Raw genomic sequence first — 24,060 nt, 5'->3', positions numbered from 1 at the left:
CTTCCATGTTTGCAACCCAAAGCAAAACCCCAACCTAAAATGTTCAGGAGCTGATGTACAGTTTGGACTGCAAGGAACAAGCCCTGTCTACAACACTGACTCCACCTTCAAGCCCAGCCCCAGCATCTCCCCTTGGTTTTCACGCTCCAAAGGGAATTGACCCAATGCGAGTACGTGGTGTTGGACAAGCTCAGCCAAAGCCATACAATCCATTTATCATAATCCTACTGAGGAGAGAGAGACAGTAAATCAAAGAGACAACCCGCCTGTGAATAAATTACTGGGGGGAGGGAGACGAGGAGAGGGATAGAGAGGAAAAGAGAAAGAACTGCAGAGGGAGAGATAAGAGAAAGGGAAGGAAATGACAGAGAATTGCCCAAAAATGCACCCATCACAGAGAAAAAAAAAACAAACAAAGGGGACCAAATCAAATGGAAAGATAAGAGAGGGAAGACAGAGCTTTCAATACCTTTTGTTTTCCAAATTGCAAACCTATTTTTGAAGATCTGAGAACAAGTTTTCAAGCATAAGGAACTCATTCGCTCCTGTCACGACAGTCAGCTGCTGATATCATACTTTTTATAATTGCACACAGGCCACAGATTCCCAAAATCCACACATAGCATAGGTACAGATCACAGTCATACATCATCATTTACAGCTTGGCAACTCGAAGTCAAGCAGCACCAAGGGCTGAGAGTGCACTTTAATGAACTCTGTGGCCCGCCAGGACAGACCCAGCCACCCCAGGAGCCCAGCTCCTCCACCACACCACTGCCAGATGAGGGATCCAGGGCAAAAGATGACACGGCTGTCTTTCAAGAGACTATTTTCCAGAACAATGTCATAAAGCATTTAAATCCTCACCTTTGCTTTCTCAAGGCTGGGTTGCCAGCAAACATCTCTGAACTCTGCAGCTTGCCCCGAAAATCACCATATGTCAAGCTTGGCAGTTACTCATTTCATCCTCCACAAGATGTGGAAGAGGTACTCAGCCAAACAGGGGTGGGCAAAGGCTTTCCCAGAAATCTTAACCTCCAAAAAGCCTTCAAGGCTGCCCAGGAGAAGAAGCAGCTTCCAACTCAAGGTCCAGCTAAGGGGTGTGAGAAGGTCTGGCTTGAATGAAGGTTGGGGAAGAGCAATCATTCGCACGTGGCAAAGCAGATGAAGGCTGGAGGCTGGGTGCCTGAGGTCCTTCTATGCCTTGTCATGCAGTTGGGTGGCTTTGGCACAAACTGGGCACAGCAGCATCACATCCTTGGGTGGAGACCAGCTGGCTTGGACAACCACCTCCCCAGCCAAGAGAGTCAGGAGGATCCAGAATCCCAACCCATCACATATCCCAGAGGAGCACAGTCTCAAGGATAAACCAAACATTATTGGGTAGTGATATCAACAACTTACTATTTTCCACTATATTTCTGTAGCTCACTTCTTGGTCAACCATCTACGTACCCACACTGGCTGCACGTGGTGTGCTCCAGCCAGGCTCAATGGAAGTGAGCTTTCCTGAGAGAAGGACATCCTGCCAGGAGCTCTTCTCTTGGGAAACTTGATCTTCATCACGCTACCAGAAAGCAAGGAACTCCAAAAAGAGGTGAAAAAAATAATAAACAAGAGCAGTGCTTGAGATTTCACAGACAAGGGTCATTGAAGCCTAACAAGTTCCATGGAAGAGGGCTCCTTATCAGCTGGGATTCCCTTGGAAATTATTGCCTCTAAATACAGAATTAGCCACCTGAGAAGACAGAGCAGCCCTAAACATCAATAGCATCTGCAATTACATGAATCAGGAGGATGAATCAGGAGGACACACAATCTCCCTGCCTGGATACACAGGACACTGGCCCGTGGGCTTGCAGCCCAGTACTGGGCTCACACGTGTCTTACAGGAGCTCTCCTTCCCTGCTGGAGTTATTTTGCCTTCCTCCAGGGTGGCACTGCCTCTGAGGAAAACTCTAAAAATCAAAACATTTATCCTGCATTTCCCTACACACCAGCACTTCTTGAGAGATTCAGCATGAGTCACTGTCTTGGACCACGTCCTCCAGACAAGCTTCGCGCTCGCTGCAAAAACACGTGTCTCGCAGAGCCCTAAATCTGAAATGCCAGCCGTGCTGTCAGAGAGCCCTCGCGCCCAGAGATGCACCTGGCATCGTCCAGCTCCTATTTACTAGATCTTATTTTCAAATGTCAAAGGGATTCTGCTGAGCCAGAAACATGACAGACTGCTCAGACACCGAGCAAGCATTGCCGGGACGTTCCTTCCCCCAGGCACTGCTTCTCCCAGCGCAGCCGAGCACCTGGTGTTTCCTCCAGACACCAAAATCTGCGGGAAAAGCCTCCCTTTTCACCCCAGCACAGAACAGCTTCAGCCAGACTGATCCTGCATTTTTAAAGGCAGCATCTGACAGGTACTAAAGCCTCCAGGGGGGCCAGCTGAAAATTTCATGAGTAAGTAAAAACTAAAAAATAGCATTTCTGGCCCAAGGATGCACCCTGAAGATTGGAATCTCAGGGAGAGAGGAGGGAAAGCAGCGGGGCTGGAGTGGAATCACACAAGGATGCTCCGACTGCTGCTGGAGGTGACAAGCGCACCCGCAGCTGCCAGAGCACAGCCGAGGGAAGGAGGTGGAAATATTGAGCCTCAAACGAAGGAAACTGCAAAAGCTCGTCGGCAAGCGGCCCCTGCACCACTCCCCCAGCCCGGCGGCTGCTGTGCCGAGCAGCATCTCCCTGGTTTTTGCACCATATGGAGTCATCTCGCAAGTGCAAACAAGGCAAAGGGAAATAAATCTGTGCCACCACGGTGCCACACGGGGCTGCCGGCACCACATTGGGACACGGATGGGATGGGGGAAGGCTCTGCCTGCATCCCCTGGGGATGCCTTGGCCAAGAGCCACATCACCAGCCCAGTCCTCCCCACCCTCCAGCTGCACACTTGGGGAAGGAGATGTGGCAAAGCCAACGGGTGCATTGGAAAGGGCAGGGCACTCCATGAGCAGACCATGATGGGTTTTTTGCTCTGGACCCACATCCAAATGCCCCTTCTTAAAATGCCCTGGAGACCCATCCTGGGCTCTGTCAGCTTTGCCTTTTTTTTTTTCCTTTTCAACTTTTGAATTTGGACAAAAGAGCCAATGGCTGGGATCTATAACCATCCTGCATCCTACTCAAAAAACTTTCCCATCAGACTGAGCCATCTTTAGGTACATTCGCATCCACAGCTGGTCTGGTGAGTAAACAACAATATGTGTTTGCCAAGGTTTCCAAACACCCACTCACACAAGGTGCCAGTGGGGCTGTGTTAAATCCTTATCCAAATTCACCAACAGCTACCAGTGACTGCAATTACCCCCTTAGAAGATGCTCTTCCTCAAGAAGGGCTCCAGGACCCCTCATTGTAAGCTCTTGGTGCATCATCCAAACTGCCACCTCCCCCAGCTCCTGCCAGCAGGAAGGCAACACCAGGGATCCCCTCACACCAGGAGCCTCTTCTGTGAGAAGGGAGGAAACACGAGCACTGCTCTAAGTCAACCTCAAATCATAAGATTTTGCTCACAGGGCCATTCTTAGGCCAAGCTTTTCCTACAAGCTGCAGTGCCCATCTGAGTTGCTGCATAGCCACAGCTCCCTCAGGCCCTGGGAGGTGAGGAAGAGGAGGAAGAGAATGCTGGCAGGAGGTGCTGTTGGCAGCAGGCCTGCCTGGCACAGCCCTGCCTCCAGCCCCAGTGCCTGAGCGGGTGCAAGCTGGAAAAAGGCTCCAGCACGAGCAGAGCCATCTGCGTGCTGGGAGCTGTGCCAAGGGGGGGTTCAGGGATTATTTCCCCCCCTCCTCACCAGGACCATCTCCTTCCCAAGTGCTGACTTACCACACAGGTGACACCTCAACAAAATCCTTCAGCACAGCAGGGAGGTAAGCACAAAGAAGTCCACCAGAAACACCCTGGTCACTGGCCAGCCCCTGGGAAGTGCCTCCAATCCACCACAGGAGAGGGATGGTCCCAGCATGGCTCCATTTCATGCAACGCCAGCTCCACTCATTTTTAAAGTGGTGCTGGTTGATGATAAAGTTCCCCTCATCTCCATACCCACCTCTTCTCCTGATGACGCTGACCCATCCTCCCTGATTGTGGTTTCCTTGCTGAAATAAATCACTTTAAGTGCACATTGTGCTCTGGGTCTCATTACTGTTCATCATCTTCTGCGCAACGGAGCTGTCACAGCTCTGTCACCTGGGTGACACGGAAACCGCTTGGGAGGGCAGGAAGGTGGGGAGAAGGAGCCTGCACTTGACAGGATACCAGGAACTCCCCCATCCCTCTCCTCCACAGCTTTTGGATGGTGAGCTCATGCTTTCAGCCCCACACAGCCCTCATGGCACAAAAGCTCAGGAGAACAAAAGCAAGAAGGTGCAACAACCGTGCAAGATGGGACTGGTGCACCAAGGACCCAGAAGGATGGTAGGAGGGATGGCAGATGCACCTTGATGGCCAAGAGGGTCTTCCTTCAGTGAGGTATGTCCCCACAGGGAAACCTCCCCCAGAAGAGGCAGAAGAAACCCTCTCTCTTCCACAAATTTAGAGCAGAAACACCTAAAGGAGGGAAAGAGGGAGAGCCAGGCACAAAGGCAGCAAAATGGTCATCAATCCTTCTCTAGGTGGATCCTAGGCGGTACCACATTGAACTCCTCATCACAGATGGGTGCTTCCAACTCCATGAGGTTACTCCAGATTAATCCGGAACAGAAGATCATGGTCACACTACACACAGTAAATTAAAAGCTCTTCTGTGCCAAAGCCCCTCAAGGACCCATCAGGCAACAGCACTGCGAAGGCATCATCTGTCTGTCACATCCCTTTGGAAAGGCAAATCCTCAGAGAGAGAGAAAGGGAGCAATTAAGGCTGCCACTGATCCTGGAGTGTCCACAGAGACGGGTCTGTTGGGTTTTTATCAAGCAGTGAGTGTAAGTGCCATCGGCCAGAGGCCCTGTGAGGGTACCCGCCTGGAATGAAAGGCCAACCCAGGCAGCAAGGAAGAAGGTGCTCATCCATAGCCATGTGGTCAACACCCGCATCCCTGCGCGTCAGCACAGCTCCCTGGGAAAAGAAGCCGCTTCCCACCATCATATTTGAGAGGGTGCAAAGGTTTGGGTTTCCCAGCAAGCACACAATACCTACACAGACCCTTGAGCGTGGCTGTGGAGAAGACACACTGCTGTCACACCTTCCATAAGGTCAACATCCATGCTTGTCTCAAACTCTCCATCCCACCTTCACAGGAAAACACCCCTCACTGCCCTGGCGACCATGGCAGGAGAAGACCCCCAGATGTTTAAGTAGGAGAAAAACAAAGGAGATGCAGGAGAAGATCCCCAGAGACACAGGAGGAGTGAACCCCTGGAGGTGCACACGCACTAGGACATCCATCACTGCCCAGAAGGACTCCCCAGGTGGTCCCACTGGCTTTGCTCGGCTCTCCCAGCATCCCATCCCACCCCACCATCCCAAGCAGGCTGCTGCAGCCCGGAGACCCCCCCGTGCCCCCCCCTTGGCCCAGGGCACTCGCACACATGTTCGCACACGCACGGAGCAGGAGGGGAAGCCGCGCTGCAGAAATAACACAGGCACACAAACAAAAGAGCACAAGCCATTAATCTGGGTGAACCAGAGGAAATGAAATCATTATGTCTGCAGCTACAACATCCCGAGGAACAAATTTCCTGCCTGGATAATAAATGGATTCTTTTGTTTCACGTTGGCCCCAACCATGTGACTCTCTTGGCCTATTCCTCATCCAAAACATCTTGCTGTATAAGTACCCAGACGGCTTTGAATTTCAGCTGCTAAAAATATGTTTTAATTATAATAATATATAATAATAATAACAAGAAAAAAAGTCTCTGGATCTACAGGCTCCCCTCGCCTCTTAAACAACCTCTGAAGGCTTTCCAGCAGGCAGCCAAGCAAACAAAAAGTCCCAAAGTTGCCAAAAGCAGCTGAACAGCACAAATACAGCCTTTGGAAGAACAAGCGAGGCACCTGAAAGCAACCTCAGGTGAATGTTTGCAATAAATAATCCCTGTCAGAAGGAGAAATGATGGGTGCATGAGTATTTTAAGCACCAGTGGCCCAGAAGTACCTCCTAACTATCTCCCAGCAGCAGGATGGGGGCCAAAGCTCCACAACACACCAATGACAGCTCCAACCTGAGGGCTGGGTAGGTTTGCTTCTGAGCCAGGTTTTCTTCTGGTGGCTTGGGATTTATCCCTTAGATGGATGGGGAATGCAAGATCTGGCCTCCTCTGGCTTGGTAAGATGCTTGTCAGCTGTAGATGTCTCAAGGGATGCAGACCTCATGGAGAGCTGCGTGAGTTACTGGCTCCAACCACTCCTTCAATCTGCAACTCCGTCAGATCACTCGGTTAAAACCATTTTTGCATCTACCTACATCTTTTGCTCCTGATCTCAGCTTCCCTTCACTCGCCTTCCCAGCTTTACCAACACATGGTAAGCGCTGCAATGAGTTTCAAAACAAGACGCGGTTTTGAAGCCAAACATCAAAGTGCCTTGGTGCAAAAAGTCTAAATTTTTTGAATGTTAAAGAGAGACCTCCACGAACAGAAACAAGATCAAAAATCCTTCCAAGCCAAAGGGTAGCCAGAGGCAGAAGACACAGTCAAGCCCACCATGCTCAACCACAGCTCTTACTCAGGGTTGGACTTGTTCTCCACCACCCCGAACATCCCAGCACCCCAAGGCACAACTTCTTTCTCCAACTTCACACACAAGCAGAGGAAACCCTCCACAGTGCATCATACCAGCAAAACCTTAATTTCATTTTCCTCTGTGGGTCATCTTTAATTTCAATTATATTTTGGATGCTGGGGAAAGTGTCCAAGCACAGCTGCTGTCTCATTTCAGTCGCTTATCGCTGCTGTTTCTTCAAGGAAGGGGAGGGGGGAAAAAATTTAAAAAAAAAGTCCTTGGAAACTAAATATTTACACACCCACATAGGCTAATCCCAGAAGATCCAAAAGTGGGAAGGCTATTTAAAAAAACATCCCTAATTACTTTCCCATTTTAAAGGGAATAATCTGGCCATTAGGTCTAACGCTTTACTTAATTAATCACTTATTTTTCAAGAGGAATAATCCACTGGTGTGTGCACAGACAGGACAGGGGGCTGAAAACCCATTCCTATACTCTCGCCTTGCTACAGCTGCTGACAGTTGAGTGGCACGGAGGGGTTGGAGGCATGGGGGGCACTCAGGGGGTCATCACATGCCACCCTTGGGAAGCCACCCCTGGGAAGGGGACAAAGCCAGCTCAGGCAGTGATACCTCACTGGATTGCACCACAAGGAAACCTCCTTTTTGGGAAAAAGGTGGGCTCTCAAGGAAACATGGGAAGGAAAAATGGGAACAGAGCACACCAAACACCTCGAAAGGCCATTGGTCACCTCACAACAATGCCCTGGCAAGTGCCCACATCCCTCCCAGCAGTGCCAGGAGTGGGGAAGCACAGCAAGTTGCTACTGAAATACACTGATTTATCAACAGCATCTTTCAGTTCCTTTTTGCTGAGGTATTAACAAAACAATCCTCTTATCAGACAGTGAAGAAGTTTCTGCTGGGAAAAAAAAATCTCAGTAATCTGGATATGGGGATGTATGGAAGGACTTCCAAAGCCCCTCTTGTCATGGCAAAGCAAACAGCAGCGTTTTGCTAATTGGCAACAGGTGCTGTGCTGCTCAAGGAAACGGCTGGAGTCCTCAGGATGGGGAAAAGTTTGATGATAAGACACGCACAGCGGATCATTTAGAGAGATAAAACTGTGCTCGCTCTGCCGCAGCCAACTATTAAAAATGGAGAATGTTATTTCAGGTAATAAAGAGCAAGACCTGAGGACCAGCCTGGGAATTCAAATTTACAACTTGTATCAAATTCATCTGCTGTAAAACTTCACCTAGTTTATAAGTTTCTCACCAACTTCATAAAACATGTTTTATTATTATTGTTTTCTGACTCTCCTGCCTTAATAAAATTCCTCTCCCAGCCTGTGTGGGTGTTGCATTATAAACATTTGCACTTTGATTCATTCAAGACTGCAGAAAGCTTTCAAGGTAACCTATTAGGAATACTTTAAATGGTTCAAAGACATCCCAGTTTCCCCTGAACACCGCAAAGCTTTAAAGAACAAAATAAAAACGTGCCTTGCTGCAGAGCCACCTCCAAAAATCTGCTGGGCCCGTGACTCAGAAGATGACATCTGAGAATAACCAAAGCACACACCAGACCTGTGGGGTCCAGAGTGGGAAAACAGGAGTTATCGAGGTGCAGGGTAAGACGAGTGCCCGCCCATCGTTCCTCAAGACCTGTCAGCAGGAAGCCCTGAGGATGCTGCAACTGGGTCCCAATGGTGGGAGGCAGCTGGGCCATTTTCGGGGATGCTGCCAGGTGGGTCCCAATGGTGTGAAGCAGCTGGGCCATCTTCCCACAAGTTAGGAACTGGACCGTGCAAAAGCAGGGATTTCCCCATTCCCAGGAGCCCTGGCAAGCAGAGCCCAGCGCTGGCACACAAAGGCAGTGCTGGAGGGGGCTCAAAGCAGAGCCCTTCCCAAAGCAGCCTCTCTTCTCCAGCCTCATCCAGAGCCCATGGAAGTTAACAGCATCTTTCCACAGCCTTTGTCAGGCTCCAGAGCTGGGCTGTGAGCACTGGAGCTCCCATGAGCGCCCAGCAGCGCAGCCACTGCAGGAATAACCCACACATGGCACATGGAGCAAGAGTAAAGCTGATCTTTAAATACTGAACACAATTAGCTCATGCCCTTAGAGCTCCCAGCAGCCAGCATGCACCTCCTCTCCTCCACAAGGTCGGCTGCGGCATCCCTGGGTCAAGGGGAGCACTGCCAGCTGATGGACAGAGCTCAGGAGGGCTTGGCCCAACTCGAGGCCAAAGAAAAAGTCATTGATGCCTTTAATTCCTGCATAGCTGGTGCTTTTCTCCATTTCACTCAGCAAGATGGAGCCTATCTGGCACAATGACATGGCTCAAGATGCCACACATCACTCCTCAGGAGATGTGGCATGGAGTTGATCTTCCTCTATTTTATGACGCCAGAAATTACCCCTTTAAAACTCCATCTCTGGTCTAAATGACATCTCTTGGTGTGATCTCACAGTGCCTCTATTGAGAGCCTGATGTGCTCAAACGACTTACACCCGCCCCAGCAATTTCCTCTCAAAGGGGCTAAGCATAGGCAGCAAGGGCCACACATCTCCAAGAGACTTGCATGGCGCTTCTGGAGAGCTCCAGCCAAACCCCACAGGCTGGGGAGCAGCTCTGTGTGTCTTGGGTTTGCCTGCAGCCAGGTCATGCCCATAATTTCCATCATTAAATTAAAGATCACTGCCTTAAAAACCACCACAGCAGAAGTGCAGGGATGGAGCGACCACTGAAGGCATCTCCGTGCTGCTACAGATCGCAGGCAAACACACCCATGGAGCAACCTCACCAGCTCCACGGGTACACCCCAGGAGGCAGAGTTCTTGGACTAGACAAAAACATTTTAAGAAGTACTTCTGACAGTACAATTCTGACAATTTTGCTACTTCCAAACACATTTGTTTCAAATGAAAAGCAGAGCCAGCGCCTAACAGAGCACTCCAAGAGCACCCCGCTCCTGGTCTGGCCCTGTGTGTTCATCTCCTTCCTTGGGCATTTGGAAATCGGAAGCTACAGGTGCTGGGGGAAAAATTAAAGTGCCCAGCCACCACTGAGGTCAGCCCCAGCCTGTGCCCCATACATCAGGCTGTCTCCCTCCCAGCTCACCCCATCCTGAGGGCAGGGGGACCAGATCCACACAGCCAGCCCCGGTCTCCTGCCTCTGAAGGATGGTGTTTCCTTTTCCACTCTTCTGCCGAGTTCCTGGTTTGCCAGGGAAGACGTAATTCACACCCCTTTGCCTCTTCTACGGTGATCCATTGTCTTTCGAGTAAAAAAGCAATTATCCTCCTATCAACAGGACCCCAGCAAGGATGATAATGAGGCAGCTCCAACCCTTCGGCTAGGGAAGCGGCTGAAGCAAGCAGAGGCCTCGAGTAATCAAAGGCCCGTCCCCGGCCCCTGATTGCTAAAAAAGAAATGAAAAACCTCCATAAAACTTCAAACATTGCCTTTCCCCGCTCCAGCCCTCCACCCGTGGTGCAGGTTTTAGCACCAGGAGACAGGGGACCCACACCAGCTCTGGGTCTGCCCCGGCTCTGTCACCTGACTGCGTTTTGGGTCACTTGCTGGCTCACCCGCAGCACCCCGCAAGGAGAGGACTCAGGGGATTGAACCTGTGCTCAAAGCAGGCACAGCAGCCCTGTTTTCCCAGGTTCTGGGGCAGAAGGACAAGCAGCCCCCACCCGAAATTGAGCCCAGGATGCAACAAGATGGTGACCTGCTCTGCCCCAGGATGTGCAAAAAAAGGTGTCCCCATGCTCTGCCCGGCAAATGGAAAGAAAATAGGGACAGGGAGGGAAAGATGTGGATGTGCAACAGGTCTTGGGGTTTGCAGGACTGGAGAAGGTCCCTGGTAGACAGCAAAACCAGGAGAGGAGAGCACCCAGTGGGCTGAGCTGCCCTTCCCCTCAAAAATGTAATATACAGCCAAACAAAGCTACCAAAACCCAGTCATGCAGAGAGCAATCCAAGGAAAAGGCTGCTTGGGTTTAAATAATCCAAAGCTTGGTGCCCAGTTGCTGCTGGGACATGGCACACAAGGTACTAGTGATTGGAGAGGCAGCCAGGATGTGAGAAGGACTTTTGGGGAGAAAATATCATGAAACAATCCTCTGAAGTCATGATGAAGACCCCACCAAGGATGGGACGAAACAGCCTAAAAGTGAGGATTTCCACAGCCTGTCACCTATTCCCAGTTACCACTTTACTCACTGCATAATAAATTTAAGCTTAATCAGCTCCAACCACCAGTAACCCTGAGTGGATGCCTCCACAGATAATAAACATTTATTCACTACATGAACAATTACATACCTGAGGCTCCACTAATCCCTAATTACTTGGCATGGCTATTTTCAAATTATAAATAAATAAATAAATAGAATCCTAGAATCACAGAATGGTTTGGGTTGGAAGGAACCTTAAAGATCATCTCGTTCCAACCCCCTGCCATGGGCAGGGACACCTTCCACTAGATCTTAATAATAATCTAAATAACTGTATTACTGTTAAGAAAAAAAACAAGATTAACTTAATACTGTATTTTTTTTCTCCCCCCATCTGGAAAGACCTTGAAAGGACTCCACTTGATTATTAAGGGGAATGACTGAGAAGAGAAAACAAGCAAATAAACACTCAATTAACTAAAACCAATCTTAACTCTCTCCTTTGCCAGGCAGCCACCTCCCATCACCTTTCACTGGTCCCATAAGTGGACGGCACAGCAATGCCAACCATGGGGATGCTCTGGGGCTCCTCTCCTCTCCTCCCAAACCAAGAGCATCCCTGGGTTAAGGTGGAAGGAGCAAGGCTGAAGGACAGTCATCCTCTCCATCCAGGGCTTGGCACAAGCCCCTTCCCCTTTGAACTGTTCCCTCTGTGATTTTTCAACACGGGGTTCCCAGCAGGAACTTATTAAAGCCAGACCAAACCACGTCTTGCTTTAATAGTAATTAGGTCACCCTGGGTTGTTGGGCTTAGCAGGCAAAACTATAATTATTTAGAAACATCAAGTTTAAATGCCAAAGAGTCTTAATGGAGCTCAGCTAATTAACTAATTTCAACTAAGTAACTGATTAGCTTAAAAAGGAAAAAAAAAAAAAGATAAATCAATGATCATAGACAAAAACATTTTCTTTTAACAGGTTGTTTTCTTGCAGCAATTCTCAATTGCACAAACGGAGTCCAACAACCCCCGCTAACCAAATATTATTGCAATTAAATATTCAACAGAAAGCCTCTTCAATTATTCAAAAGACTGATAACATTTGATTATAATTGGGGTGGTGGGAGAGGTTTCCAGGAGCAGGGATTGTGCACACCATCCTGCTCCGCTCGCTGATGCAAACCCACTGGGGCAGACAGGTTGTGGCATTGGCACAGGGTGTTGGCTCCAGCACAGCTCTGGCCATCCCTGAAACCACACTGGGGGCAGGCGGACGCTTCCCAGCCCAGATGTGAGAAAACGGACCAGATGGTCCACAGGTTTTCCGGATTTCTGTTATTAGACCAAAAATTCAGGGGACTAATGGCCAGTTTCCAGGTTTCACACCATTTTCCGACGGCAGCGCTGCTCCCCCGGCAGAGGAGCGGGAGAAGAAGCAGACCCCGGTGTGTCGTTACAATTCGCTAAGCGGCATTACCATAGGAAATTACAAATTAGTTTTACAGCAGAGCACACGGACATACTTAGATTAGCCATGGAGAAACTACAGAACCTTCTAGCCCATTTATCAAAGCTCTTGTAGCTCCAGCTTCCAGGGAAATGAAACAATAATAAATATTGAGCAGGGAAAGTTAATCTCTGCTGAACGCGCTTTAATAATTCAAAAGTTGTGGGAAATAAATAAATAAATAAAGCGCAGATCCTTTCGCTCCTACAAACACGCATTCCCCGTTTTCTTCACCATTTCTCATGATGTGACTTGGTGGAAAATGGATGGTGACCAAAATAAAAGAAATCCAAAAAATCAGCTGCATCTAGAAGTGACTCGGGGAAGGAGGAAGCCCATCCACTTTTGTCATTTATCTGGGAAGCTGTAGAGCTGATTTGGGCAAGAGTTTGCTCTCATTATCCCTAAGGAAAGGGCTGTGTTGGCTCAACCTGCTGCTTGCAGCAGCTCCGTGCCCATTCCCTTCCCTGCAAACTTCCAAACAGCCTCTCACACTACTCCTTTTTACAAAGACTGGGTTTAGCTCTAAAAGCCAGACAGTGGAACAACCAGCTCAGTGTCCACCCGAGGTCCCAGCTCTCTCCTGACACTACTCCACCGCTGCTCCCTTTCCACACCTTTCTGTTCCCACATTAACCAAAAGGGGAGATGCTGTAGGCTCAGCCAGCAGAAGTACCATTCACAGGTCATGATGTCCTCTGGATTCATGTCCATTTGCCTTCCTCACCACCCATCACCACTTCACAAGGTGCTCTGGGTCACCAGGGGACCTGATTCCATCCGCGGGTTATCTGCACCCCTTCTATCACACCAGCGACCTTCGTAAGTGACATGCACTCCAAATTCCAACCATTCCAACCGAGGTGATGCTTTCCCAAACTGCCACCCACCCAACATCCACACATAACATTTGCCTCACTCAAGCACTGACACCGTGTAATGCCTGGGAGCTCCAATGTTTGCAGCAGGAGAACAAGGTCAAACTGAAATGCGCTTTCAAATCCTAATGAATATTTGGCCAAAACATTCCTTCTTTCCCTTTTCCAACCGCAGCTATTTACTCAACCTTGCTGTGCTGTTAAATGACTCCTTATTCCCACCATGTCTGCTCAGAGAGACCGGAGCACCACGGCATCCTTTGGACAGTATCACACGAGTCTGGGGTTCGCTTCCATCAGCCTCATCCCTCAGCATTCCTGCTGCACCACAGCAGGGTCTCCAAGACTTTGCTGACCTGATTGGCATTGAGTTACCCATTGCCCAAGGTACTATTTCCCCCTTTTTATCAAATCTGAGCATTTCTTTAGCTTGCAGAACCCATCTCTGCTAGAAACACGTATTCAGCACCGTGCCTGGATCCAGAGCCAGATGAATGCATTTGGGCTCCTCCATCATCAAACATCGGTATTTTCTTCAGATTTTTGAGGCCAGTGGAAGGTTTATATTCTGCCCTGTTGTGTCAGGAGCTGTAACCAGGATGGGTGAGAGGCCACCTTGCAAACCCTCTGGCAGCTCATGCCACAGTAGTCAGGGTCACCAAACACATGCAGCTACCCAACACGCAAAAGACCAGGAAAACAAATATATTTATCACAGACTCCCACCTTATCCATGAGTGGAAATACCAGCAATGAGTCAAAAAAAGGCAACACAAGCATCTGCAGTCTCAAGCCCCTTTTCCATGACTTGACAAAACGCTTTCCCTTCAGGCTGACAAGATCTCGGCTCACTCATCACACCAAGAAGAAGGGTTTTCCCCTTTAGGCTTTCTTTTCCTTCCCCAGGCAGCTTGGGGGGGGGGGGGAAGCGCAAAAGTAAAGGGATGGTTGGATAGTAGCACTTGTAAATTCCCACGCAGGACACTAGCACTTGCAAATTCCCTCTTGGAGACTTATTTCTAGCTTCTCCCTGGGAACGGTTGTGCTGCGGGCAGAGCAGCTGGGCCAAAGGTGGGAGCCCACATGGTGCTGGTGACGATGGGAAGGGCAGGGCGACCGCCGCTCTCAGCCTGCTCGGCACAGGCACAGGCTCCGCTCCGGCGCCTGGCGGAAGCCCAAAGGATGCCCTGCAACAGATGTGCACATCCCGAGCCAAGCCGGGAGGAGAGGGGCGCCCGGGGCGGGCAGCACGCGAGGAGCAGGATCCAGAGACGTCGCTTTCCAACCAAACCCCATCCCTGGTCCTCTCCCAGGCGTGCGGTTCCCAAGCGAGTGGATAAGCACGGGAAGCAAAGCTAAGCCGGATCCGCCAAACCCCCAGCAGGGCTTTCCACCTCCCTCCTGCGCTTTGCTTAATCGTGATGCTGCAAGCGCGGAGAGGAAAACCTGGATTTTAAAAGAGCAGATGCGAGGCAGGGACGGAGAGGTAAGCGGGGAGGCAAGGTGAAATAGCGAAGGAGCTGCACCAAAATGGTCATCAGTCCCACCTGACACCTCCAGCCCCGAGCTAAAATGTACAGCGTCAGCCCATTACCACCCTCTCTATATGCTAAATGGGATTACACTTGGTTCAGCTAATAGGAGAGAGAGCACGAGAGCGGCTCCTGAGTGATTGCAGGGTGTGGGAGAGACGGAGTATTTGGTGCTGCCATCTCCTCGCCTCCTTCTTCCTCTTTCCAAGCCACAAAAAAATTTAAAAATCAATACAAACATCCAGATGTCCGGTAGAAAAGGACCAGCTAAGCCACGGGATTTGGTAAAAAAATTAAGGAAGCGTAAAAAAAGTCAGACGAGTGACTGTACTACCTCCAGGTTCGCGTGCCGCAGGCAATGAATTAGCAAGGTTTTATGGAGGATAACGGGAAAGGGTTGCAGGCAGCCCCGGCCCTGACCCCGGCTGATCCTCCTCCCCTCCAGCCGGGTCCAGACCCCCAGGCGTCTCACCCCGCCATCCCGGAAAAAAAGACTTTTTGTCTCGCTGGCTGATTTGGGATGCAGGGAGCCATCCCTCGCTCAGCTGCTCTTGCAGCCCCGGGCAGAGCCGGGCGCCCGCCGTGGCTTTGCCTCGCTGTCAGACACGGCTGCCAGCAAATCCAGCCTTGTGGATGCTCCGGGGGAAAGCCAGACCCCAGGGCAGGTCAGGCCCTAGGAGATGCTTCAGCTCCGTTAGAGAAACCCACTTTTCAACCTAGCAAATTCAACCTCTGCACCAAGAGATTCAATAAGATTTAAATAAACCCCATAAAAAGGCGTTTCTTTATGCGACCACGACAGAAAGCTCTCGCCTTGACTCCAAATCAGAATGCGATTGCTCTGCCTCAGAAATCCCCCGTCCAAAATTCTCCCTGAAATCTGAGATCTCTCCTAGGATACTACTTTACTATCCAAGCAACTTCCTCATCACAGTAGAAATACTACCGCTCCTCAACAGGTTCAGTGCCGGGCAGGGACGCTGGCTCTGCCAGTGCTCCCGGGGGTGGCTCGGGACAAGCTGGGGAACACCCCGGGTGACACCCAGGAGTGCCCTCGGACCGAGAGCGAGCCGAGGTGTCCCAGCCAGCCGCGACTCCAGCAGTGCCTCAAGCAGCTGACGCTGCAAACGCCGGCGAGCCAAGCGCTGCGAACAGGTTCTGCCTCTTCACGTGCGGCTTCGCCGCCGAGCAAACATGCGCCCGTTTGCACCACGCTTCGGCAAGGCACCGGCACCAACATCTCGAGGCATTCCTACGGAGATGCGATGAGGGGAAGAAGCCCGAGGAACACGAAAAGCCAACACCTGCGTCAGCCAAAAGCCCGTGGAAAAAGGATGCTGCAGCAAGAGGGCCTGCCCGCCCCGATCCAACAGCTGTGCTTGAGAGCGGAGGGCACAAACCCCACTGAGACCATCGCGGCAGCATTCCAGCTCCTGAAACAGCTCCTCGCTGAGCCGGAGTCTCCGGCCACCTCCGACAGCTTCCAGCTCAGCCACAACCACCCTCACATTATAAATCCCCCTCGAGGAGGGTCCAGCCCCACATCGTCCGGCAGCGGTTTGAGACCCCGCGCACCATCTCCGTGCAACCACGCACTTCTCGCTGCCCAACAGCGACGGGCTGCACCACGTCCCCTGCCACAGCCACCGCTCAAGCACTGGGCAAGCCCTGCCGCGAGTCTGTGCTGTACCAGCAAAAAATGTGGCAGTGGCAAAACAGAGAGAAAAAAAAAATAAAATAAGTGATACTTGTCCCACCAGGCCCATTGCCCGGAGCCTGAGTCTCAGCTGTAAGCCTTCCCGGTGCCAAGCGAATCCCAGGACCAGGCGGGAGACGGGGAAAAGACCGCAGCCCACCGGCACGGACCGTGCTGAGGGAACAGGCATGCACCTGCCCTGTATCTCCACGGACGGGAAAGCATCCCCCGGCTCAGTTCATCCTAGGAAACGGAGCCCACCTGCCCACGGCTCCCGGCGCATCCATCCTCCGCTGGCGCTGGGAGGAGGAAGGTTTACCAGAGGCAGCTCCGCGCACCGCCACGGTCCCCGCAGCGTCCCCGGGGACCCGAGGGGGCCCAGAGGAGACCCCGCAGGCGGCCCCACTGCGGCCCCGGGGACCAGAGTGGGGACTCAGAGGGGTCCCCGGGGCTGTCCCATCGCGGCCCCAGGCAGGGCTCCGCCGCGAAAGGGACCCGAGCGAGAGCAGCCGGATCCGGGTGGGTTCCCCCCGCCATCCCCGGCCTTTACCGGGTGCACCTTCGGGCACAGGCTGCCAGCACCGCGGGCTGGCACCGGCGGCGAGGCTCCGGGGCCGGGATGCAGTCCCGCGCCGGTGCCGCACGCCGTGGGGAGCCGCTGCCCGACTGCTCCCATCGCGGTTCCGCATCCCGCCCGCTCCCGGCGGTCCCGCTCGCCGCTCACCTTCCACGGCGGCCGCGGCGGCGGCCAGGCAGAGCAGCACCACCAGATCCGCAGCCATCGCCTCCTCGGGCCCCGCAGGCGTCAGCCGCTACCGGCGGGTGGCCGTGAGCGGGCATGGGGGTGCGTCCGCGGGCCGGGTCGGGCCGGGGCAGGGCGGGCCGGGGCCGGGGCCGGGACGGGCCGGAGGCGCAGCCGGTGCCGCTCCCCGCCCGCCCGGGTCACATCGCAGCCGCGAGTGGCGCGCGCGGCCACGCCGCCGCCGGCCCCCGCCGCGCCAGGCCCCGCCCCCGGGTCCGCCCCGCCAATCCCCGCACCGCCCGGCCCCGCCCCCGGGCCCGCCCCGCCAATCCCCGCGCTGCCCCCGCCCCGGGCACGCCCCCGCCCACCGCGCTCGCCCGTGCGAAGGGGGAGAGCGCCCCCTGGCGGGCCCGCGGCACCTTCCCTTCATGATTCCCCTCAGTGGGACCCGCGACGGGGCGGCCCCGGCGGGGACAGCGCCGGGACACGGGAGGGGACAGCGCACAGCAGGGGACGGGACCCGGCGAGGGGCCGGCGAGCTCAGACTGCCGCGATCCCGCTCTCCTGTTTCACCACCAAAGGCAGTCTGAAGCCAACCGTCCGTCCCGCAGGGATGTGCCCCCTCTGCCCCCACCAGCGCTCCCCTCAGGTTTAGACACACCTGCCACAGCGGGCAGTGCGGGGTCCCCTCAGCCCCCGCCTTCTCCCCATCCTCACCTTCCCTGGGCATCGCTCCGGGGTGAGAGGGGCACCGGGACGCGAGGGAGCAGCTGCCCTGACCGGGGGACACCAGGGCGCTCAGCATCCCTCAGCAGCACCCCGGGCACTGCACCCCTGCACTGCCGCCCAGGGCCGCGTCCTGGTGCCCACACGCACGGCCAGGAGCGATCCACATCCACATCCTCCAAAAGGAACCATCCAGAAGGGCACCTTGTCCCCGCCTCGTCCCATCCTGGTCACCCTTCGCAGGGCTCAGCATCCCCCATAGCTCCACTCCGCCACCAGACAGCACAACCGTCCCCATCCCTCCCTCCCCACGGATCTGTGCATCCCAGCACACGTGGGAAAGGAAAAATAGCATCCCAGCACGTGGGAGAGGACAAATAAGAGCGGGTAGGGCAGGCAGCAAGGGCTCATTGCGGTCACGGCTGCCCACCAGCAGCCATGGTGGGACCAGAAACCCTGCAGAGGTACCGAGCGCTGGAAAACCAGCGGTTCTTCAGGGAAAGAGTGCGCAAAAAAACAGCAGTGCCACGGGAACAAGAGTTTTCCTTCTGTGGTTGTGCAAAACATATTTCAAGCAGCTCCCATTCAGCTGAGCAAATAACAGAAAAAATTGCCAAGAACCTTCTGGCTAAGTTTTAAGGAAATTTGCTTTCATCTTGACAACCTTTCTTCATTTCCTTCCCATGAATATCTCCAGCAATCCAGTTTACTCACTCAGAGGATCACAGAAAGAAAACTGTGAAGTAAATGTCAGTATTATTTGCATCTTTATCCAGTCTGCCATAAAAGCAACACCATGTTATTTATCTGATCTAGCACAACTCAGTAACAGCTCGAGTATAGAATATTCATGATGTGCAAAGCAAAAAAATGTTAATCGTTTGAGAATACAAGAGACGAAGAGCTGAGCCTGTGAGTTATACAGAGAACTGCTCAGTTTGGGTCTTTTTTTTGTCTCCCAAATAATTGTTATCAACTGAAAAACTCACATTCAGAAACTAACATTTGACCAAAAAAAGCCTGACAATTTCTGTATGGGGAAAAAAAGAATAATACATCAATATTCTTCTGATTTCTTTTCAGCTGGCCAAAGAGTTGGCTGCGCTGGGTGAAAGCCAGCTGTGTTTGTTCAAAATGCTTTCTGTTCTGTCAGCCTTGCTCCGAGTCTCCCAACAGCAAAGGTTCCTCTTCTCCTAGAGGACACAGCTCCAAAAAAGCTGTGTTGCCATCTGGAGGGTGGGCACAGGAAGGCAGCAGCATTGTGCCCCAGGGCCACTCTTCCTTGCTCACCTGATGGGATTGTGGTGACCAGCTGCCCCAGAGACTACTCCCACCAGTGTCCCCTTGGAGGACACATCAAGGACATTAAAGCCTAATGGGGTTTTGGGCACATTTTCCTTCATTTCCCTCTCAGAGACAGAAGGCTTCCCCTATAGTGCCCCACACATGACCTGGTCCCCACCCAGGACCAGTGGCCACTGGTGAGGTCCCATCTCTTGCTTTCCCCCAGAAACCCCATCCCAGAGCTGCCATCAGCCCCACAGAGCAGAAGACCCTGGAGCCCAGGCAGGGGCAGCACCGCAGCACTCAGCAAACACCCCAGGGAAGGCAAAACCACTCTCTGGGCCACCAGCAACCTCCAGTTCTGTCCACCAGGTACCTGTGCAACAGGACACGGGGCAAAGGCCTGCTCAGAGCACAGAGAGCCTCCGGGAAGGCTCTGGGCAGTTGTGTGCCCAGACTGCACGGCCGGTCCCTCTGCGCTCGCAGCCAGCAGTGTGTCGAGATGGCGGCAGCCTGCTGCCAGAATTAGCTCTGTCTTAATTAACAGCTTTGCCTTTGTTCTCAGATGCTGCTTCAGGCGATGCCAAACCCTTTGTGGTGGATGAAGATCTGGGATCCCAGTGAAAGAAAGCATCAAGAGTTACACAGTACACCACGGCACAGATCTCCTCATCAAAAATCCCTTGTAACCACCTTTGAGACCAAAGGGGTCACAGCCTGTGCCGCCATGTGCCGAACTGTCCCCACCATACCGGCTGTGGTGGAATCAGCTGAAGCACCAAGAAGAATGCCACCAGACTCCCCTTGTGGGCAACCATGCTGCAAGGGGGGCTCTGGAGGGGTCACCCCAAATCCTTCGAGCTGTGAAGTGGCCAAGCTCAAGCCCTCAGAGCCTGACACATCCTGTGACATCACCTGGAGAGTGCACCAGAACTACCACCCAGTTCAGACCAAGGGCTCACTGGGATGGTACCCTTGGTGGCAGGAGGATCATGGCAAGACACTCCCTAATGTAGGACGGCTCAGAGCAGGAGAAAGGTCAAACAAGCCTCCCCTGCATCAGCCCTGCAGAGCAGGCAGAGGACACGGGAGCCTCCCGGAGCCAGAACAAGCACAGAGCTAAAGCAGCCGTGATGCTCCCGGTTTATTTTCCAAGCGGAGGCCAGGCCTGCAGGGAGGGCAGGAAGCTTTGCACACAGCGGAGCGTTCCCGCATCCCTAATCCTGCCAAGGCAGCACGGGCTGCTGCCAGCCTGTGCGTTAATTGCAGAGAAAAAGCCTGCACATACAACATCCTCCCAGGAGCCAAAGCCTGAGGAGCTGGTAAATCCGCTCCCCAATAAGGAAAGCAGATTCCTTCAGTTTTCCAGCACTCCAGACTTGTCCAGTGTGCGCCACAACACGCGAGCCAGATGAGACAGGGAACATGGGTGGCTGTGGTGAGAAGCATCCAGGCCCTGCAGCACCCCCTGCAGAGCTGAACCCCCTCCTGTGAGCCCACATAAATGTAATATGATGTAATATCATTAATTAGCAGCATTAAATGTTCAGTGTATTCAGGCACAACTCAGCCACTTGGTACAGTGCAGCCCAAACTGCTTACTCTACTCCCAGGGGAAATAACCTCAGGGAGGCTTCTGGGCTTAAACCATCAGGAAGCAAACGGAAGAGAGGGAGGGAGAGAAGTTATTGTCCTCTTCAGGCATTCACAGAAAATTCAGGTGTCTTATCAGAGCAGAAGAAGCTGTAGGAACGATGACTCCTTTGTCATGTGAACAATTTGAGGACTAAATTGAAGCGAGACGTGAAGAAAAAGTAGGTGAGATGAAGGTTAATTTGGCAACCAGAGTGAGAACAGAGGGAGCTGGGGTATGGAAGAGTCTATTAATTCCCTGGGCAAGAGACACAGCCAGAGCTGGGACGTGGAGTAACTCCCCGCACAGTACTGAAAGATAAATTGCAGGTTCTTCTGCTGGAATATTCTGTTTATTAAGTTCCGAAATAGGAGACAGTCAAGTGCCAAGTGCCTCGAGCCTCTCACTGCCTGAGAACATATTAATCACTGAGGGGAGCCATGTTAAGGCAGCTCTGGTGGGACTCCAGGCTCCACATAAGACAATGGACATGCCGTGTCCCCCACTCCACACTGCCATGGAGGCAGGGAAGGTACCTGCTCCTCTAGCAATAGACAGCACAGACAGGTAAAGATCAGCAAGTTTCTCTTAGGAACAAAAAAATCCACTTTGTTTCATAGATGCTGCAATTTCTGCCGCCTGGTTTTTCCTCCTAATTGGGCTTTCGAGAGCAGTTGTGAATCCCAGCAGACATGCCTGCCACGGGACAACACAAGCACAGATCAGGAGTGCTGCTTGCTCCTCGTTCTTCCTCTTTTCCCAGTCTCTTCAGGTGGAAGGATCTCTCTGTTCCCTTTGAAGGCAGAGGATTAACAAAGGCAAATGCGAAAGAGAAAAACAAAACTGCTTTGTCTGAGGATGGATGACATCTTTTTATCTGTTTCTAATCTGGCTTCAACTTTCATTTCTTTAGGAGGGGAAAAAAAATTCCAAAGATTAAATTTTATGCCAAGGCAAGCTATAATAAGTGACAGAAACACTCCATCTCCACGTCCCTGCTAGCTCTGTGAAGTCAGAACATTCACAGGGAAGAAAGCAAAATATAGACAGACAAACACTTTCAATGGAGATTTAAAATAAAAACTCTCTTCATGTTCCGAATGCAAAAGCTACAGAAAAATATGTTGCTTCTCCAAGGAAATTTCATTATCTTGAAGCGAAATGCAATTTATCTTTGGAAGCTTTAAAAAGAAAAAACAAATCAGGGAGGGGAACCTGCCACAAGAGTTTCACTTTATCACAGTGTTTGGCTCTTTGCAGTCTGAGCTCTGTGCCCATGTCTGGAAGCACAGAAGAGGTGGTAAGTTTTTAACGTGCAAGTCCATCCAAAGAAGCAGGGACAAGGGAGAATGGTCCAGTCCACCTCATATCTGCTGCTCCTGGGTCCCACTGAGACACTTTTCTACTGAAATCACCCACCAGAGAGCAAAAAGCTGGCTGGGATCGGGTGCTCACCTCACGCACAGGAAGCTTCAAATTTTTTCTACTTTATCGTGATGAATTCCCGATTGTCACTGTGATCAATGGTCCCATGAACACTATCATAAGGGTAATATGATTGTTCCCCCTGTTCCTATCACTCACAGGGTAATTACACGGATGATTGCACTCAAGGGCATGTGTCCTGCACCCCTCCACGGAGCACACACGGTGCCACTGCCATCCCCAGGGCAACAACCCCAGCTTTTTACAGGTAAAGGGAGCAAAACTAGGAATATTCAAAGCCACAAACCCACTAGACACTCACACACAAGCCAGTGAATGTCCCTGCAGGCACTGCAGCCTCCCTGCTGTATTCACCATTGGCGTCACGGACAGAGGGATGTGAAGGCCAGGAGGAGCTGCTGCAGTCCTGCAACCTCCCTGCACACACACTAAACCTCACCCAGTGAGTTCTGCCTCGAGCATTTCACTGCTCCCAAGAGAAACCTGCATCCCAACAGAGCCTCTACCAAGCTACCCCTTTGATATCCCAGATACACATTTGCTGCCCCAGCAGCACACATGGGCCCCTTCAGACAGGGATGACAAGCACCACAGGGATGGTTGGCAACATCCAGGTGGCTCTTCCCAAAGTCCCTCCCAAGGGACCAGTTGCCAAGACCATGAGATGCCATGTCCATGCTCCCACTATGCTTGGGCAGCCACGGTCTCATGATCATATGAGGAGCAGATGAGGGAGCTGGGGGGCTCAGCCTGGAGAAAAGAAGGCTCAGGGAGGACATTCTCATTCTTTCCAACTCCATGATGGGAGGAGGGAGCCAGAGTGGGGTCAGGCTCTGCTCCCAGGGAAAAAGGGACAGGATGAGAGAAAATGGCTTCAAGCTGTGCCAGGCTAGGGTCAGGTTGGACATCAGGAGGAATTTCTTCACAGAAGGGGTTGTTAAGCAGTGCAACTGCCCAGGAAGGTGGTGGAGTCACTGTCCCTGTAGGTGTTTAAGGAACGACTGGACGTGGCACCCAGTGTTCTGGGCTGGGTGACAAGATGGGGATTAGGCACAGGTTGGACTCGATGGTCTTGGAGGTCTTTTCCAGCCTAAATGATTCTGGGATAACCCTGCTAGTGACCTGCACATCCCTGGCTTCTCTCCATACCACCAACAGGGAGGGGAGAAAGAAAAGTGTCTGGTTACTCTGCCAGGCAGGAGAGGACAGGGATGTGATAACTGCCCCATTCTCAGCTCGGCTCAGGATGCCCAGGCACTTCACTCAGCCACACAGGAGTGCAGTTCTTAAGGCAAAGCTGCTGGAAGAGGGATGAAGGGAGTCTTTGCCAGGCTTGATTGACAGGAGACATCAAGAACCCTGTGAGAGGGGATTTGAGGGAGTTTTGCATTTCAAACAGGGCAGGCCGGCAGAGGTTTACCCGGAGTGAAGAGGGAAGAGCGAGGCTGCCGTTTCATCGGTTAACATCTGGCAGCTGCACAGCTCAGAGATAATTCTGCCTCCGTCCTCCAGAGAGTTCAGATCTGGGAGGGATGCCAGAGACGTGGCAACTGGGAGGGGATGAAATTCCTTCACAGAATCCAAAACAGGCAGTGAAATATCATGATATTCTTCCTCCCTTAAAGTAAGTGACTCTTTGATGCTGATTGAGCCTGTGGAAATGCAGGGTTTTTCATCTAAGTGGAAGGGGAAGGAGAGCAGAGAGGGCAGTACAGGTGGGG

The 24,060-nt window shown here is 52.2% G+C and overlaps 1 protein-coding gene across 1 annotated transcript in view; it reads right to left on the bottom strand.

Annotated features, from left to right (window-relative positions):
- The window catches only part of EPHB1 (EPH receptor B1), a 76,474-nt gene extending 59,031 nt beyond the window's left edge, over positions 1-17,443 (bottom strand). The window contains exon 1 of the mRNA XM_050328062.1: positions 17,233-17,443. Coding sequence (XP_050184019.1) covers positions 17,233-17,290 — 58 coding nt within the window. The 5' untranslated portion in view covers positions 17,291-17,443. The remainder of the gene's footprint in view (positions 1-17,232) is intronic.
- Between the last annotated feature and the right edge of the window lie 6,617 nt (positions 17,444-24,060).

Source organism: Myiozetetes cayanensis, unplaced genomic scaffold, assembly GCF_022539395.1.
Source record: "Myiozetetes cayanensis isolate MyiCay16 unplaced genomic scaffold, myiCay2020 scf36, whole genome shotgun sequence".
NCBI classification, from domain to species: domain Eukaryota; kingdom Metazoa; phylum Chordata; class Aves; order Passeriformes; family Tyrannidae; genus Myiozetetes; species Myiozetetes cayanensis.
This window is presented reverse-complemented; position numbering and strand designations above follow the sequence as displayed.